The 15,947-nt window shown below is 35.9% G+C and overlaps 2 protein-coding genes across 7 annotated transcripts in view; both read right to left on the bottom strand.

Annotated features, from left to right (window-relative positions):
• Nucleotides 1–12,305, bottom strand: part of RUFY2 (RUN and FYVE domain containing 2) — a 37,751-nt gene extending 25,446 nt beyond the window's left edge. For 3 of the 6 annotated variants that reach the window (XM_010985811.3, XM_031461186.2, XM_031461191.2), the window contains exons 1-7: nucleotides 11,724–11,962; nucleotides 10,070–10,243; nucleotides 7,089–7,206; nucleotides 4,394–4,495; nucleotides 2,847–2,970; nucleotides 2,589–2,650; nucleotides 1,791–1,856 (exon numbers count right to left, since the gene is read on the bottom strand). In XM_010985811.3, coding sequence (XP_010984113.1) covers nucleotides 1,791–1,856; nucleotides 2,589–2,650; nucleotides 2,847–2,970; nucleotides 4,394–4,495; nucleotides 7,089–7,206; nucleotides 10,070–10,243; nucleotides 11,724–11,925 — 848 coding nt within the window. In that variant the 5' untranslated portion in view covers nucleotides 11,926–11,962. Of the gene's footprint in view, nucleotides 1–1,790; nucleotides 1,857–2,588; nucleotides 2,651–2,846; nucleotides 2,971–4,393; nucleotides 4,496–7,088; nucleotides 7,207–10,069; nucleotides 10,244–11,723; nucleotides 11,965–12,079 lie in introns of those variants that run through there. The other 3 variants (XM_031461189.2, XM_031461188.2, XM_031461190.2) reach the window with 3 other exon arrangements.
• Nucleotides 12,306–13,229: 924 nt separating this feature from the next.
• DNA2 (DNA replication helicase/nuclease 2) overlaps nucleotides 13,230–15,947 on the bottom strand; it is a 41,594-nt gene continuing 38,876 nt past the window's right edge. Inside the window, exon 22 of the mRNA XM_064488112.1 lies at nucleotides 13,230–13,399. Coding sequence (XP_064344182.1) covers nucleotides 13,266–13,399 — 134 coding nt within the window. The 3' untranslated portion in view covers nucleotides 13,230–13,265. The remainder of the gene's footprint in view (nucleotides 13,400–15,947) is intronic.

Here is a 15,947-nt window from a genome sequence, read left to right as displayed (position 1 = left end):
GATAATAAGAGAGTTCTATTTTTTCCTGTTTTCTATACTTTTGAAATATTCTAAGTGTACAAGAACTGCTTTCTACTTAGACAATGAAAAAATTTAAATATATAAAATATACAAAAGTAAGGTATCTGTATTGCTATAACTGAATACACATAATTTAAAGAGAATAAGAAATCTCTCTTGGAATGGACTAAATGGAATAAACTTTAAGATAAACTGTTGAGTAAAAACAGTAAAGCACAGGACAGTGTAAAATGTACGCTACCTTATGTGTAAAAAAAACTGGAGGTAGGGGGAGATGAGAAATACAAGAATATATATACATATTTTTATTTATTTGCATAAGCATATCTGGAGACATACATAAGAACCTAGTATATTAATCTCTCCCAAAGAGGAAAACTGGATGGTTGGAGATCAAGGAAGAGAAAGATTTTTCATTTTATGCTCCTTTTAAAGTTTGAACCATGTGATAAATATATCACCTGTTACCAAAAAGTGAATACCAGGTTGCACTGAGAAATACAATTATAGAAATACAAACTATGAAATCCACATATATTTCCTATAATACCAATTATTAAAACTCCATAATAAAAAAGACACTAATGCCAGATGTTTATTTTCTCTCTGACTTCAGAGAGAAAGCAAGAGTCACAACTTACTAGTTTTTCTTCTAAAATGGGAAAATGTTTGTTATTTTCTGATCATAATGCATGTTCATTGAGTGAAAATCAGAAAATACAGAAAAGCATAAAGAAAATAAAAATTATTCATAATTTTATCACCCAGAGATAGCCATTTTTGCTAATTAGTCATTTTAATTAACGAGAGCAGTCCATTTCTAACTATGCAGCAAATATTACTCATTATACCTGTGCTATCTAGTGTGGCAGTCATAAGCCACAACTGGCTACTCTGAAGTGAAATGTGCTGTAAGTGTAAAATACACATTGACTTCTGAATACAGTACCAAAAAAAATACACATAAAATAACTCATTAATAATTTTTATATTGATTACATGTTGAAATAGTAACATTGGCTTATATAAAATATATTTTTTAATTAATTTCATGTTTTTTACCTTATAATGTGATTACCAGAAATTTTAAGTTACCTGTGTGACTCACATTATATTTCTATTAGACAGAACTGTACTATACTATTTTACATACAGATCTCAGAAATTCTTCCCAGATAGAGTATTCACTAACAGCTTCAGTGACCAGGTGACACTGCGGGGAGAAAACTTCCACCATGCAAGATGACAGCCACACTTACACATGAAGCCCTTTAAAGTAGGAAAAATGAACTTTTGAACCATCAAAATGATATAAACTTCCACCTTATCTAGCCTTTTTTTCTCAAGGGTAGAGGGATAAGTCTGAAATTCTATTTTTAAATTCTCTGAAGATTCTATTTAAAAATCTGACTCTCATTTTCTGCTGAAAATGAATTATCTCCAATAATTCTCTTTATTCTGAACTTCCATTCACTCTCTGTCCCCTAACTCTTCTCAAAGATGCTTAGAAAAAAGGAATAGGGTTAAGATGACCTTAAAGGTGGGGAGGCTATAGCCCAGTGAAGGAGGAGCGTATAGCTCAGTGGTAGAGTGCATGCTTAACAGGCACAAAGTTCTAGGTTCAATCCCCAGTGCCTCCATTAAAAAATAAATAAAATAGACTTAATTACCTCCCCCACAAACAAACAAACAAAAATATGACCTGAAAAGGGGGAAAAAAACCTAAGATACAAATATGTACTAAGTATCCACATGTCCATAATACTTACTTCAGTTGTCTATTTAATTCTTCAACATAATTCTTCTGGTCTAATATGGCAGCAATTTGAACATTCCTAGAGAAGGAAAAAAAGTACTTTTGTGCTAGTTGAAAAGGTCTAAATTATCTAAAATCGTTGTAAAACATAATGGTAAAGCAACATTATCTTGCCTTTAAAATAAAATTCAAGAATCTTTATAATCATGTAGTAATAAGCTGTGCACTTTAAATAACTATAACCTTTTATTAAATTACTTGCTAAACTAAACAATACCATTAGTTTATTTAAAAAAATTTTTTGCATCAGATTTGTTTCTTTTTAAAGAAATATATTTGACATAACATTGTTCAAATTTATGGTGTACAACAGGTTAATCTAATACATTTATATATTGTGAAATGACTGCAGTTTGTAGTGATAATTGGCATCTCTATCACATTACGTAATTACTTTTCTCTTTAGTAGTCAGAATAAATATATTTAAATTTAAACACAACTATTTCTTGAAATAAATCAGCATTGGTAAATTTATGAGTAATAAGCTTTCATCCCTCTTTATGACACAAACACAGATGACTATCAAAAAGGGTCTCTGGAACTAATGATACGACCAAAAATTTTATTTCAGACTAAAGCCTCCATCTTCTAAGTGATTTTTGCTTTAGAAAGCTTGTAAATGGAAGTGAAAACAAAACAAAGCAGGAACTACACACACACAAAATCCATACTGTAAACAGATGGACCTCATACTGATTTGTAAAGAGCTTCATAATAAAATACATGTGAAATAACTTACGAAAATCATACCTTTCTTTATTTCCAATATCTTCTTCATTCTTTAAATACATGGAAAAATCAATCACCCCAACCTAAAGTAAATAAAGTTATTTGTATTTAAAGGGGAGAAATATTAGAAGTATCTTTAACATGCAACTGACTTTCATTCTTAATTTTTCTTTACTATTTAACAGCACCATTTACAACTTAGAGTAATACCTGGGTCAAAGAAGAACAGTACAAACTGAAAACACCACTCTGCATTTTGTACTAGTCACTTTCACTTACTTGTGAGTCTAAATCCTCTCCCTTTACACACAGATTAGCATCTATGACATTCAGGCCAACCAGCAGCCCAACAATTACAGCTCCTTCTTCTTCCATCATTAGTGCGTGATACTCATAGAATTCACTGTGAAAATTAAAATAATAAAAATCTTAAATCACAAATCTATTTTATTTATTCGGGGGGGAAGGTAACTAGGTTTCTTTGTTTGTTTATTTAATGGAGGTACTAGGGATTGAACCTAGGACCTTGTACATGCTAAGCACGTGCTCTACCACTGAACTACACCCTCTCCTATACAAATTTATTTTAAAGACTAAATTTTAAATCTTAATACCTCATTGCAAGCATGGAACCAATATAAATAAAATTAGCCTTTCTATACATAAATACCTTAAATTTTTTAAAATTTAAATGTCTATACAGAAAATGTATAAGAAAGGGACTGAAAGAGATAGAAGAGGAAAAGGAATTTTTAGAGAAAGAAAAGAAGCAAAGAAAAATAAAAAAAAAAAGTCATCACTGAGGCCAGGAACGTTTGTAACTCTCAAAAGACATAGACTGTTGTTGATCTGATAACAGTATTTTTATTAGAGTTGAATCTTCATCCTAGAATTTATTAAAACCCTAGGGATAAAGACTAAAATGGGGAAATGAATATATGAAACATTTCAAAGCCTGTGTTCAAGCCAATTGCATTTGGTATACGTATTGCTCTAAACAGATAATCATTAAAGATACTTATGGAAATCTAGATTCTAAAAAAATATTCAAACAAGAGACTTGTAAAAGAAACAGGAAAATAGGACAGCCTGAAAACTAAGACTTGACAATTAATATTCAGAAAACTAGTTATCACCATCTCATGCCTTCTTCAAGAAGTCCCATGTGTATTATTTAATCACTTTAATTAACCTTCAGAATATTGTTGAGAAATTGAAGGTGCTGAAAGTATGGTCACTGTCATTTAACAAATGGGAAAATGGATGTACAACTTAAGTCACAAGTAAAACCAAAAATGACCAGACTCTCCAGAACATCACAGAGGATCTCTAAAAGAATAACAGAGAACAGAGGGGTTGCCATGGGCCCACACCCCTTGAGAACTGACCATTTTGCTCTGAAGGTCTGTCTTTAAACATTTGGACTTCAATTTAAACTGACAGTTTAAAAATGCCCACAATACAGTCACAGCGATAGTTTGGACATTCAAGATCTAAAAAGAAACCTCCTGAATTAAAGCCCAAAATTTCAATACAAATTTTTATTCATAGCATTAACTGTAACTTAGGAAAAAAACTAAAACTTTGATATATACAATCTCCACCTTATTGGCCTATAAAAAGCTTACGGCATTCATTTTTCAGGTTAATTCCTGATTCCTGTTATGTCTCCACCGTGATTTTCTCTCTCATTTTGCTCCTCCTTTTATTTTATGCCATCACAATGTATTTTATGTATCCTTTTGTACTACATCTTCAATCCTTTTCCAAAGACAGGATACAGAAGAAATAAAAAATGAAAATAAACATGATTTAATAGTACTAACCTCAAGAGATCCCTTTGAATAATTAAGCAACGCAGGTAATCAGCCATTTTTTTTTGCATGAGGGCTAATCGAAGCCATGCTCTTGCACGACCCAGGGGGGTCCTAAAAAGCAAAACCAAATGTTCAGAAAACAACCCCAGTCCAAAGATTACAGACTACATCTTCTACCTCTACTGAGGTACACATTAATAAAGGAAAAAGGCAATTTATCATGGTTTTGTCTTTGTCTATAGCTTTAAGTCAGCTCTTTGAGCATACAAACCAATCCCTGGGAACTATTTAAGTCTCTAAGAAAAATCTGCACCTGTAGGTCACCAAGGTACCATTTTATGCTTTGGAAGAAATGACTCTCTAAATAGTGAGAATATTTCTATAAGAAATATTTTTTTAGAAGGGGTTTAGTCCTCTAAAAGTGAGTTCACAAAATGCACCAATAAGGCAGTATGATGCCTTCAAAAAATAACTGACATTATACCTGAATTTTAAAAATCATAACAAAGCTAAGAAGGTATCAAGCTGGTAATTACAGAGAATCACGAAGCTATCTGCTATTTTTGAAATGTTTCTTTTAACCAGTTGTCCTTAAAAAAAATTAAATCTCTTTCATGTGGAAGTCTGCTGGGAACAGAACTTCTAAGACAACAAATATATCTGAAAGATTGTGGCCCAAGGCCATTTTTTGCTGGCTACAAGTAGGGTCTCCTGGACAAGAGAGAGCACACAGTTCTCAAAATTGAAGGTGTTTGTGCTCAAGATGAAAATGAATTCTATCAAGGCAAGAGATGTGATGTGCACGAAGCAAAGAACAACATAGTAACTTCTGGAGGCAAACTGAACAAAATCAAAATATCTGGGAAAAGGTAACCTGTGCTCATGGTAACCGTGGCAAGGTTTGTGCCAAATTCTGAGGCAACCTTCCTGCGAAAGCCACTGGACACAGAACCCATGTGATGCTGTACTCCTCAAGGATTTAAACTTGAAAAGTGAAGTACTATTGAAAAGTAAATAAATAAAAAGTGTGGATCTGTTCTCTTACTAAAAAAATTTAATTTCATACCTCTCTTAATCAAGTTATCATTTAGTAAAAATAAAAGCAAGCTTTACAGAATTAGAATTTTTTAAAGAGAAATATATCATGTAAACCTTTATGTTTTCTCATGCAGAGAATGTTTTCGCACGAAATGTGAAAGGAAACTTAATCTTCATTTCTAACAGCTAAGGAGTTTCTTATGGCTTAGCATTTTACTGAATACCATTCTTTAGAAAGCATATTTTTACTTTTGTAGAATTTGGCTTTTTTAAAACAATATGAGCGTGTATGACTTCCTATTTAACTCTAAAAACTGAGTTTGAATCCTGACTCTACCACCTATAAACTGTAACTTCTTTGACCTTTATTTTTCACATCTATACAATTGTTATAATAATAATCTCTACCCTAAGATTGTTTTAAGCACTAATTGAGATAATACACGTAAAACAATTATCTTCTTACCCTGATACAGTGCTCAATAAATAGTAGCCATTTACTTTTATCACTTGATTAAGCACAACTTGCAAACATTTGGATGTTGTGATAACAGAAAATACCACCATATTCCCCACAATATATAAGACACTAAATTGTAAAGCTAAGAGAAAGCAAACTGATAATCTGACAGAAAATGCTAAGTGTAAAAAAGCTATCTCGGACACAAGAATTAAGATAAACTAAAGGAAACTCTTACATCTTAACTATAGCCTGAAGAACATAAGAACTTAGCCTTATCAACAAAAAAAAACTGCAAAAATTTCAACACTCCTGACTCATTAGCTGGAATATTCAGCCTTTAGGACCTTTCATATACAGTTGTTCCTCACTATCTGTGGAGACTGGTTCCAGCACCCCCACAGATACCAAAATCTGTGGATACTCAAGTTCCTTCTATAAAATGGCACAGTATTTGCATATAACTTAAGCACATTCTTCCATTTACTTTAAATCATCTCTAGATAATGTGTAATACCTAATACGACGTCAATGCTATGTAAATAGCTGCCAGGGTGTGGCAAATTCAAGTTTTGCTTTTTGGAACTTTCTGAATTTTTTTTTCTGAATATTTTTGATCCAAAGTACATTGAATCTGCAGATGCAGAACCCATGGATATTGAGGGTTGACTGTACATTTATCTAGTGAAATAGGCAAGTGACATAATAGGCCCCAATTTTCAGAGGAAGAAAAGTAATTTGCACAAACCCTTTGGAATATAAATGGTTTATGGAGAAAACTCAAATCTCCTGAGCTTTGCCCTGGATTTAGCTTACATCAGCCTTCAAATATCTACTGACTACCTACTTATGCAAACTTGCTTAACACTCAGAAAACATAAATGCGTAACTGATATAGTCTGTCTTAAAAGGACTTGTCAATTTTCTGCACTACAACACAGGATTTAAGTAAGTGACATAATAAAGGAGTGAATATAGTGATAAAAGAAAGAGCACTTAATTCTCACTGAAGGGGCTAAGAAAAACTTCATAAAGGAAATGACAGTGGAGCTGGGCTGTAAAGAATCAACAGAATTTTATTAGGAGAGAATACAGCAGAAAGCCACCTAAGGCTGAGAGAAGATTATCAGCTGGAGTGTGAGGTAATTTTAAGGAAGAGCAAATATACTTCTGTGGCTGGGATGAACAAGTAATAAGATTACTTACTTAAGACCAGGTAAATCCCGGACACTAGCTCCTATTTCCTCTGCTTCTGGGTACAGCTTCTCTACCAGTTCCAAAGGGCCCCAGATAGTTTTGTTATAACTCAAAAATGATTTTCTTACTGAAAAAAGAAAATATAATGCATACAACTTCAACATATAAAATTGTAGTAACTCCCTGTTAAATATTTCCTTACAACATTTTTAACTTAATATACAATTATTCAGAGAACTTTCCTCTCATCACTACACAGCCCTGTTGATCAGGAGCCTGTTCATCAGGATCCTGATACTTTCCTTATCAGAAATATGCATCTTGCCCATTCTTCCTTATCAGAAATATGCAGGTAGGTAATTAAAGTAAAAAACAACTAGGCTTATTCTTTACCAGTACCAAAATAAGACTGGTGGCCCCAGCAGGTTGATCTTTATGTTTATTTAATAAACCAAGGATGAATCATTATTTTACTTTTATATACAAAAAATTATGACTTTACTTTTCCTTTTATTTGATTTTGAGATTTGGGTAATATAAAACCAATGAACAACTACATGCTTCTTTCTTCATACTGACCAGATTTCCTGTAGACCCAGTGTGTCTATCATATGCACCACCCAAGAACCACCACCAAGATAGGCAATTTTTTCTTGGGGGGGAAAACCCAATCAGCACAAAGTAGCTTTATAATGATTCATCGAGATAAGCATAGGACTGTTAGGATATGGCTCATGATATTTTGTGAAGTAAAGGAAAATCAGAGAAGATTTTAAAATGTAACTATTTTGGCCATCATTTGACAAAGCACATTTCAGGAGACTGGAAGAAAATAACAATGTAAGTTATTAACTTTTTTAACAAAAAGGAAATTTTTCAAAAAGCAAATTAAAACTCAAGGCCTGAGATGAGATTGTTGACTTCCTAATGTATTAAAAGAAGTATTTAGAGACTGATAATATCAAGAGTAGGCAAAAATGGGGGGAAAACAAACACATTTACTGTTGTTTATCAGTGAAGCCTTTATAGACGTCAGTTGCCTATATCCTTTGACCCAGTAATTCTACGCCTAGGAATCCTAAAGAAATCCTAGCACATGTGTACAAACATATACCCAAAGATGTTCTTCCAGCACAATTTTAATAATAAAAACTGAAAACAACCTAAGTGTGAATTAAGAGGAGAGTAGTTAAATAAGTCACAGTATACATATATGTATGAAATATTATACAGCCATTAAAATGTGATAAAGACCTCTATGTAAATGGTAAGATCACCAAACAATACCTTTTTTTTTTTTAAAGGAGGGGGAAAAGAAAGTCACAGAATAACACAGCATGACTCTGTTTAGAGTAAAAGAGGGAAAAAATGAACTACACATCAATTTTTAAAAAAAGAAAGAGAAAAAAAACAGAGAAGAGAAGAATGACAATTTCCTTTAGGGAAATAAATGGAAGAAAATGAAGGGAAACTGTTTTTGCTCTATGTGCTTCTATGTTGTTTGATTAATATTCAAAAAGAGGGGGGAGGGTATAACTCAGTGGTAGAGTACATGCTTAGCATACACGAGGTCCTGGGTTCAATCCCCAGTACCTCCTCTAAAAATAAACATAATTACCTCCCCCAACCAAAAAGAGTATACTTCACTGTTATTTATATATTTTTAAAATTTTATTTTAAGTCCTTAATTAAAGAAAAATTAGAATCTAAAAACAAACAAACCAAAAACAAACAAACTCATAGATACAGAGAACAGATCAGTGGTTTCCAGGGTTGGACGGTGGGAATGGATGAAATGGGTAAAGGTGGTCAAAAGGTACAAACTTCCAGATGTAAGATACATAAGTCCTGGAGATGTAATGTACATGATGACTGTAGTTATTAATACTGTACTATATATTTGAAAGCTGCTAAGAGTAAATCTTAAAATTTCTCAACACACACACAAAAAACTTACATGTAGTAGTGAATGTTAACTAGATTTATTGTAGTAATCATTTCACTATATATAAAAATATGAAATCACTGTGTTGGACCCCTGAAACTAATAATGTTATATGTCAACTGCCTCAATTAAATAAACACATTTTAATGAAAAAAAAAAGTTAATAACATCACATAAGGTTTCTCAAATTCTGATGCCAACAAGGCTCCTCAGTTTAAAGTACATTTTATTAAAACCATGTTTAGGTAAATCTCCTCTTTTGCTTTTTACATTTACCCCCACTTTCATGTCCCATGGTCAGAACTTCTCAACTTACCCAGGCTTCTGGTATACCAACCAAAAAAACCAAGCTTCTTTTGCTTTTTATTAGTCACCTTACTATACAATGCTTACTCACACAGCCCTCTACACAGCTGCTGATCATATGAACTAGAGACCAAAACCACCAGTAATTGTTATATAAGTATTTGCTGTAAGTAAAAGAACAGTTATTATGCAATGTATATTAAGTATAACATAAACATTTTATACATAACAATAATTCAATAGGAACTGTAGAGAAGAATACAATATCCACTATTATGATCATGTTCAGGGAGCGCTCACATTTCTACAATAACCCAATCCAGAAGACAATTTTTTCTAGACATGCTCCCATACATTAAGGAGGTTTACATTTCAGTAATCAACTATTTTAATGTACTTGTTCAATGGCGCTCAAACTAGTAATAATAGTTCATATCAGAATCACCAAGCTTAAAATTTTTTAAATAACTACAACTATCCTAGAAAACGGAAGTCAGTTCCGAGTATGTTGAAAAAATGTCAAATATGTTTTTTACAATACACCAGCAACTAAGCATTTTCTGAGGACCACCAATTAGAAAACAAAGCAGTAGGGTATTTTCTCCCCCAAACCAATCCACCCAATACTTTAAAAAGTAACAGTAATTGTAGCCACAAAAAAATCACATTTTCAAGGATGTTTAAGATGCGGGGGTGGGGTGATTTCTAAATTTAGTTAAAAAAAAAAATCTCATGATACCTTTAAGACCGTGTTTCAGACAATGTTCCATAACAACGAAGAACTGCTGCAAGGGGGGATAGTCAGAATCCAAAGTGCGGCCAAAGCTTAGAGCAGATTCAATTAGTCCTTTGATACTGAGTTTAGCCATGTTTAACAAGTTTGCTCTCTCTACAGCTGTGGGGTCTTTTGTAGCTGAAAGCACAAGAAAGGAGTCCAACATTGTTTACAAGACCTGACACTGAAAAATATACAACCCTTTCCATTCTCTATAAAAATAACAGTGGTTTGTTTCTCGTAGGTGGACAAGTTAGTCTTCCTAACTAACATACACCCCTAGTTCTTTTTATGTCTTTCTCATGCATACCATAGAACACTACCATGCCCACTCTGGCCAAAGTTTATGAATTATTCTCAATATCCTGCAAACTGGCTGTTCTCTGGTATTTATCTTATTTTTGAGATACCTCTACAAGGAGAATAAATTTTTTAAAAAGGCTTTCTGTGGAGAGAAGTTTGTAGGAATAGTGGAATAACAGACAACATGTTTAAAGGTCTCATGCAAAGGTAGATAGCAGGAACTGTCAAGGATGAATTCAAAGACAAAAAAATGTTCAGAATAAACTGGCAATAAAAGGTATTTAAAGTTCTAAGATTCCAGTATCATCCATAACAAACGTGGCAGGTAAATAAAACAGGGTCATATAGAAGCCATTCAACTCTTCCACTCATGTTAACCCTCTTCCGATCTTGTATTTTCATTGCAATTGTAGTTCTGTATTGCAGGGCTCCTTTATTTTCCCAGAGGAAATAAACACAGGTCCAGTTTCACGTTAAAGTTCCCTGCCCTTCCACACTGCTCACCCAGTTGAACATCAAGTTAATAAATGCATTTTTTAAACAAACTGATTGTTCTTTTCAATTCACAAAAAATTTTTTCTTCCCCATAAATTTTATTCTCAGTTTTCTTATAAATTCAGATACTTCCCCATACTCTCATCACTGTTGTGACTAGCAGAAATATTTTCAGCAAATACAGATGACAAAATGACGCGCAAAAAAAAAAAAATTTAAGCGTTTAGTATGTTTCATAATCTCTGACAAATTTACTAGTCCATGTAAACCAAGGGTCCGTTTTTCCTTCCCCAGACAAAAGTCCAGAGTTCCCAATGATCTAGTATTCCAGTTCCGATCTCAGGTAGTTAGGTGTGAAGCCTGACACTGAATCCTAAGCAATTTAAAACGCAGCCACAACTGCTATGACCAAGCTAGCTGGTGGACAATCTCCACACAAGATACCATTTCTTCAAATATGCATCGTGGTATGCTTCCCTCTCTTTTGGGGGGGGCGAAAAAACCACTCTATGTTTCATAATCTGTGGCAATTCTCGTTTTTGTTAACAGTGCCCATCACAATCCGTAATGTACGATGCGACAACTAGACAAAGCGCTTTTGCAGCTGCTCCGAGGTAGGTCGGTGCTGGGCGCCGGCAGCTTCGGCCGCGCCCCGCCAGGCTCGCGGATGCGTCCTGCCAGGTTGCGGCCCCCAAATGCGGCCAAGGGCCAGTTCCCGCATCTTGCCCGGGCCTAGGGCCCCTCCCCTGCCTCCCTACTCCCGCCAGCAAGGCTGCCCAAAGCAATCGGGGCGCCCCCAGGACCAAAGCGGAGGGCTCACCCGGGGTCCTGCGCTGCTTCGCTGCCTCTCTCCCGCCCTCCGCGTCGGACACCCAGGCCAAAACCTGAGTCGCTTCCCTCCGCCACCCCCGAACCTGGAAAGTCATCGCCCGTCCCCGACTGTTCCCCGAATCCAGGAGAGACACCCCGGCCGGCCCTGTCCTCGCTCCCTGGAAGCCGTCGGAGCACGAGCCCTCGGCCATTAGGCACCTGAAGGTGGGCGGAGGCGGGAGAGAATGAGGGGCAGCCGCACGTTGCCATGGCGACCCCAGGCGCCCCCGAGCCCCCCGGCTCTCCCCGCCCAGCCCCAGGCCCGTATTCGGGTCCTAGTTCCGACCGCGAGGCCTGGATGCCCACCGCCATCAGTCCTCCTGGCCCGACAGAGGCCTCAGACCAGCACCGAGGGCCCGGCGTCCGCTTTCGGCGGGCTCTCCTTACCCATGGTGGCGGCGGCAGCGGCACAGTCTCGGGCGGGGACTCCGTGGGCCCCGCCAGCAGCTCCCTTCAGGCGCGCAACGGCCGCCACGGCGTCTGCGACCAGGCCGGCTGCGGCCCACAGCGCTCCCGGCGGCGGGAGGACGCCGGGCGGTCCCGCGGCGCCCGAGTAGGGCGGGGGGGTCGCAGAGACTGCAGCGGCGGCAGAGAAATCCGCGCTCGCTGAGCCACTTCGCGTCCTGTCGGACCGGAAGGAGGAGGAAAAGGAGCGTGAAGGAGACCTCGAGTGTGAGGAGCTGGAGGGCGGACCCTAGTCCGACCATAGCTTTCTCGCCCTGAAGGCTTCGCCCGAGTGCTAAAGCTGCATTTCCACGGGGATGCGAGCCACGTGCAAACGTTTTATCCACAGGATCCGGCTGGGTTTAATCAGACACACCTGACCGTTTCCCCTTATTCACAAAAAGAATTTAGAAAATCTGAAGCAATTAACAGTAGGCGAAAATCTACTGAAGCTATTAGACAGCCCAAATCACGACGTTTAAAACAGTAAATCCATTAATTTATAAAAAAAAGCAGTAAGAGACGGCCTAATTAATCGAGGGAAAGAGATGCAGAGACAAAGCCAGCGTTTTCACATTTCAGGGAGAAAAAAAACCCTCATGATCAGATGAAGTTTATCAGTTTGGGAAAAGTGAGCTGCTACCTAGTTAGTTCAGCAATTGTTAAGACGGGGACCAAGTTAGAAATACTATTTTGTGGAAATGGAGCTATGTTTATCTCTTCAGTATAAAGTTGTATTATGCTTCTTTACTTCTTTTGGTTTTTATTTTTCTTTATTGTGAAATAATCATGCAGGGATAAAAATGTATAAAGCATATGTACAATTTAAAGAATCATAAAGTGAACAGCTGAGTAACCACCACCAGGTCAAGAGAGCATAGGACTGGAGAGTCATCCTCCCCGGGGAAAGGCCTTTTAGCCACAATCCCCCTAGAAATAAATGATTCTGACTTTTATGAGAATCGTTTCCTTGCATTTCTGCATGTTACTACCACGTAAGTGTGTGCCCCTAAACAATGTAGTTTCTTTATGCCTGTATATAAATTTTTCACAAGTGGAATAACATTATTAACATTGTTACTTGTTTCTTTTGTTCAACATCATCCATGTCCATGAAGAGTTTCCAGGTTGGGATGTTTCCAGATTGTCCATACATCCTGGTACCAACGTGCAGGAGAGTCTCTAGGGTGTATAAATAAGAACAGGATTACCGGAAATCAGGTATGCCTTTCTTTAAATTTACTAGATAATGCCAAACTATTTTCAAGATTTCTCATAATAATTTACACGCCTATTAGCAGTGTAGTTTTTGTGTGTCCATTCGAATGCTTGGCATTGTGGGGATTTCTTCATTTTCTCCTCATCTTGTTGGTAGGTGATTGTATGGTGACTTTATTTTGTATATATCTCATTACTGATGATATTGAGCACTTTAACCACGTAGTTAACATTTAGAGTTTTGCAAAGAAATGATGCCTATTTTTCTGTTAACTTAGCTTTTTCTTATTGGCTTCTGGAAGTTACTTAAATATTCTATGTACTAATTTAGTGTCAGTTATGTGTTGTCAATATTTTCTGGCTATTTTTTTTCTCTCCTTATGGAGACCTTTGATAAATATAAGTTCTTAATTCTCACTGCACTTAAATTTTTTGAGAAGTTCTTAATTCTTTTGTATTGAATTTATGATTTATGCTTTAGGGCCTTGTTTAAGAAATCCTCCCTATTCCAAGTTCACGGAGATGCTCTCTTTTAAGAGTTACATAGTTTTTATACGTATGTTCATGTATAACTGAAAAATTGTGCTGTACACTGGAAATTGACACAATGAAACTGACTATAATTCAATTTAAAAAATGTAAAAAAAAATGTCATTGCAAGGGTAAAAAAAAATAAAGTTACATAGTTTTTTCCCCTTTCATACTTAAGCCTGTTACTGCACCCAGAATTCATTTTGGTGATGGCCTGATTGGGTCAAATTTCATTCCTTCCCTGTATACAGCTAACTATCCCATTATCCTTTCACCATCTTCCATGCCCTCTCAGTGAGCATGTATGGTCAGTTCCTAGGCCAAAGCCTTATTTGATTTTAAAAACCACCCCATGAAGAAGGAATTACTTATCTCTGTTTTGCAGATGAAACTAATCTCAGAAAGATTAAATAACTTGCCGAAAGTCACAGAACTATACGTGACAGAGACAGAATCTGAACCAGTACAAAAGTAGCCTCTTATTTTCATAATCTCAAAATACATCTGTGGTTTTTAGTTTCACAAGAAGTCTAAAACTCATGACAAGTCTAATCCCTTCCACTATTTTGCAGTTAAACATTGAAATGACTGATTTATTTTTGTCTTCTCCAAATGATGAGTAAAAAAAGGAGGGATTTGTATTCTAAGTGTATCTAGAAAAGCAAATAACATTAAGTATATATTTATTTATTTTATAAAACCATGAGAACAAAGCAAAAGAGCTTTCTTTCCTGGATTGCCTTCCCCCCAGGGACTTTATAGGTAACAAGTAGGAAATAAATTTAATTTGGCAACAGACCAGCTTTGTCTAAAGCAAAAAATATTTCCTCCTTTGAGAAAGATACTCTAAAGCTCCAAAATGCACATTTCCTGGATACTCTAACCCCCTTGTATTTAACAGAATTCAACCCTATTACACTTCATAGGGTTAAAATAGAATATTAATCTGTTCTGAGGTGTTTATCTACTAAAGCTAAGTAAGAATCTAGGTTTTTAAACTTACAGATAACATCATGTAGTTTTTAAAAAACTAATAAGTTATCACATACTGAAATATAGGGATGAAATTAAATGTCTAGAATTTGCTTTAAAACATCTCAGCAAAGAAATAAAGGATGTTGAAAACAGTTACAGCAAAATCTATTGAATATGGGTGATGGGCATTTAGAGTTCATTATACTATTCTACTTTTGTGTTTAAAAAGTTTTATAGTAATGTTTTAAAGTTCATCATTAAAAATAAGCTAGTTAAAGCTTTAAAAAAAATTTTGTAAAAATCCTTCATAAGCCAAAGCAATATCCATACAAGAGCTGAGAATCAGGAAAGGTGAACTTCATCTCCTGGGTCCATCTTGGTTCATACTTCCCAGGGTTGTGAGTTCCAGTCACCTGAGAGTCAGTGACGACTTGAGTGAAATTGGATAGGCTTATCCTACTAGCTACAATCAGTCTTCTTAATGAGCAAAGCTGGCCACTGAATCCAGGTAGACCAGCTGGTCACATCATGGCATAAGGTTTCCAGTTATAGCCAGTTATAGCTGGCCTGAGATGTGATTTGCTTACATTAATAAATGTAATTCTCCTGAACATTTGTATAGCACTTGGAAAATGTATACAACATTGAATGGGAAACACGTAGTACCTGGGAAAATTGCTGAATTACTAATCAGAACACCTGGGTTCAAGCAATGACTTGCCCAGGGTCAGATGCTAATATGGGATATCTATGCTAGGTACCCTGCAGAGTTTAATTCAATTGATAGAATATCTGTGAAAATTACTGGCAAATTTTAAAGCATGCTACATATTACTACTGCTGCTAAAAAAAGCAGTAAGTAATATAAAGCTACATATAAAGATGAAAATAATTCTTTTGGCAGGGAAAAGAAGCAGAAAAGGCTTTTTGGAGAAGGTGGTATATCAGTCTTTCAGACTGGATGAAGTTGCATAAATGCTAATGGAGGAATAGACAAATAAAAAGG

The sequence above is a fragment of the Camelus dromedarius genome, chromosome 8 (genome assembly GCF_036321535.1).
Source record: "Camelus dromedarius isolate mCamDro1 chromosome 8, mCamDro1.pat, whole genome shotgun sequence".
In the NCBI taxonomy this organism is placed as follows: Eukaryota; Metazoa; Chordata; class Mammalia; order Artiodactyla; family Camelidae; genus Camelus; species Camelus dromedarius.
This window is presented reverse-complemented; position numbering and strand designations above follow the sequence as displayed.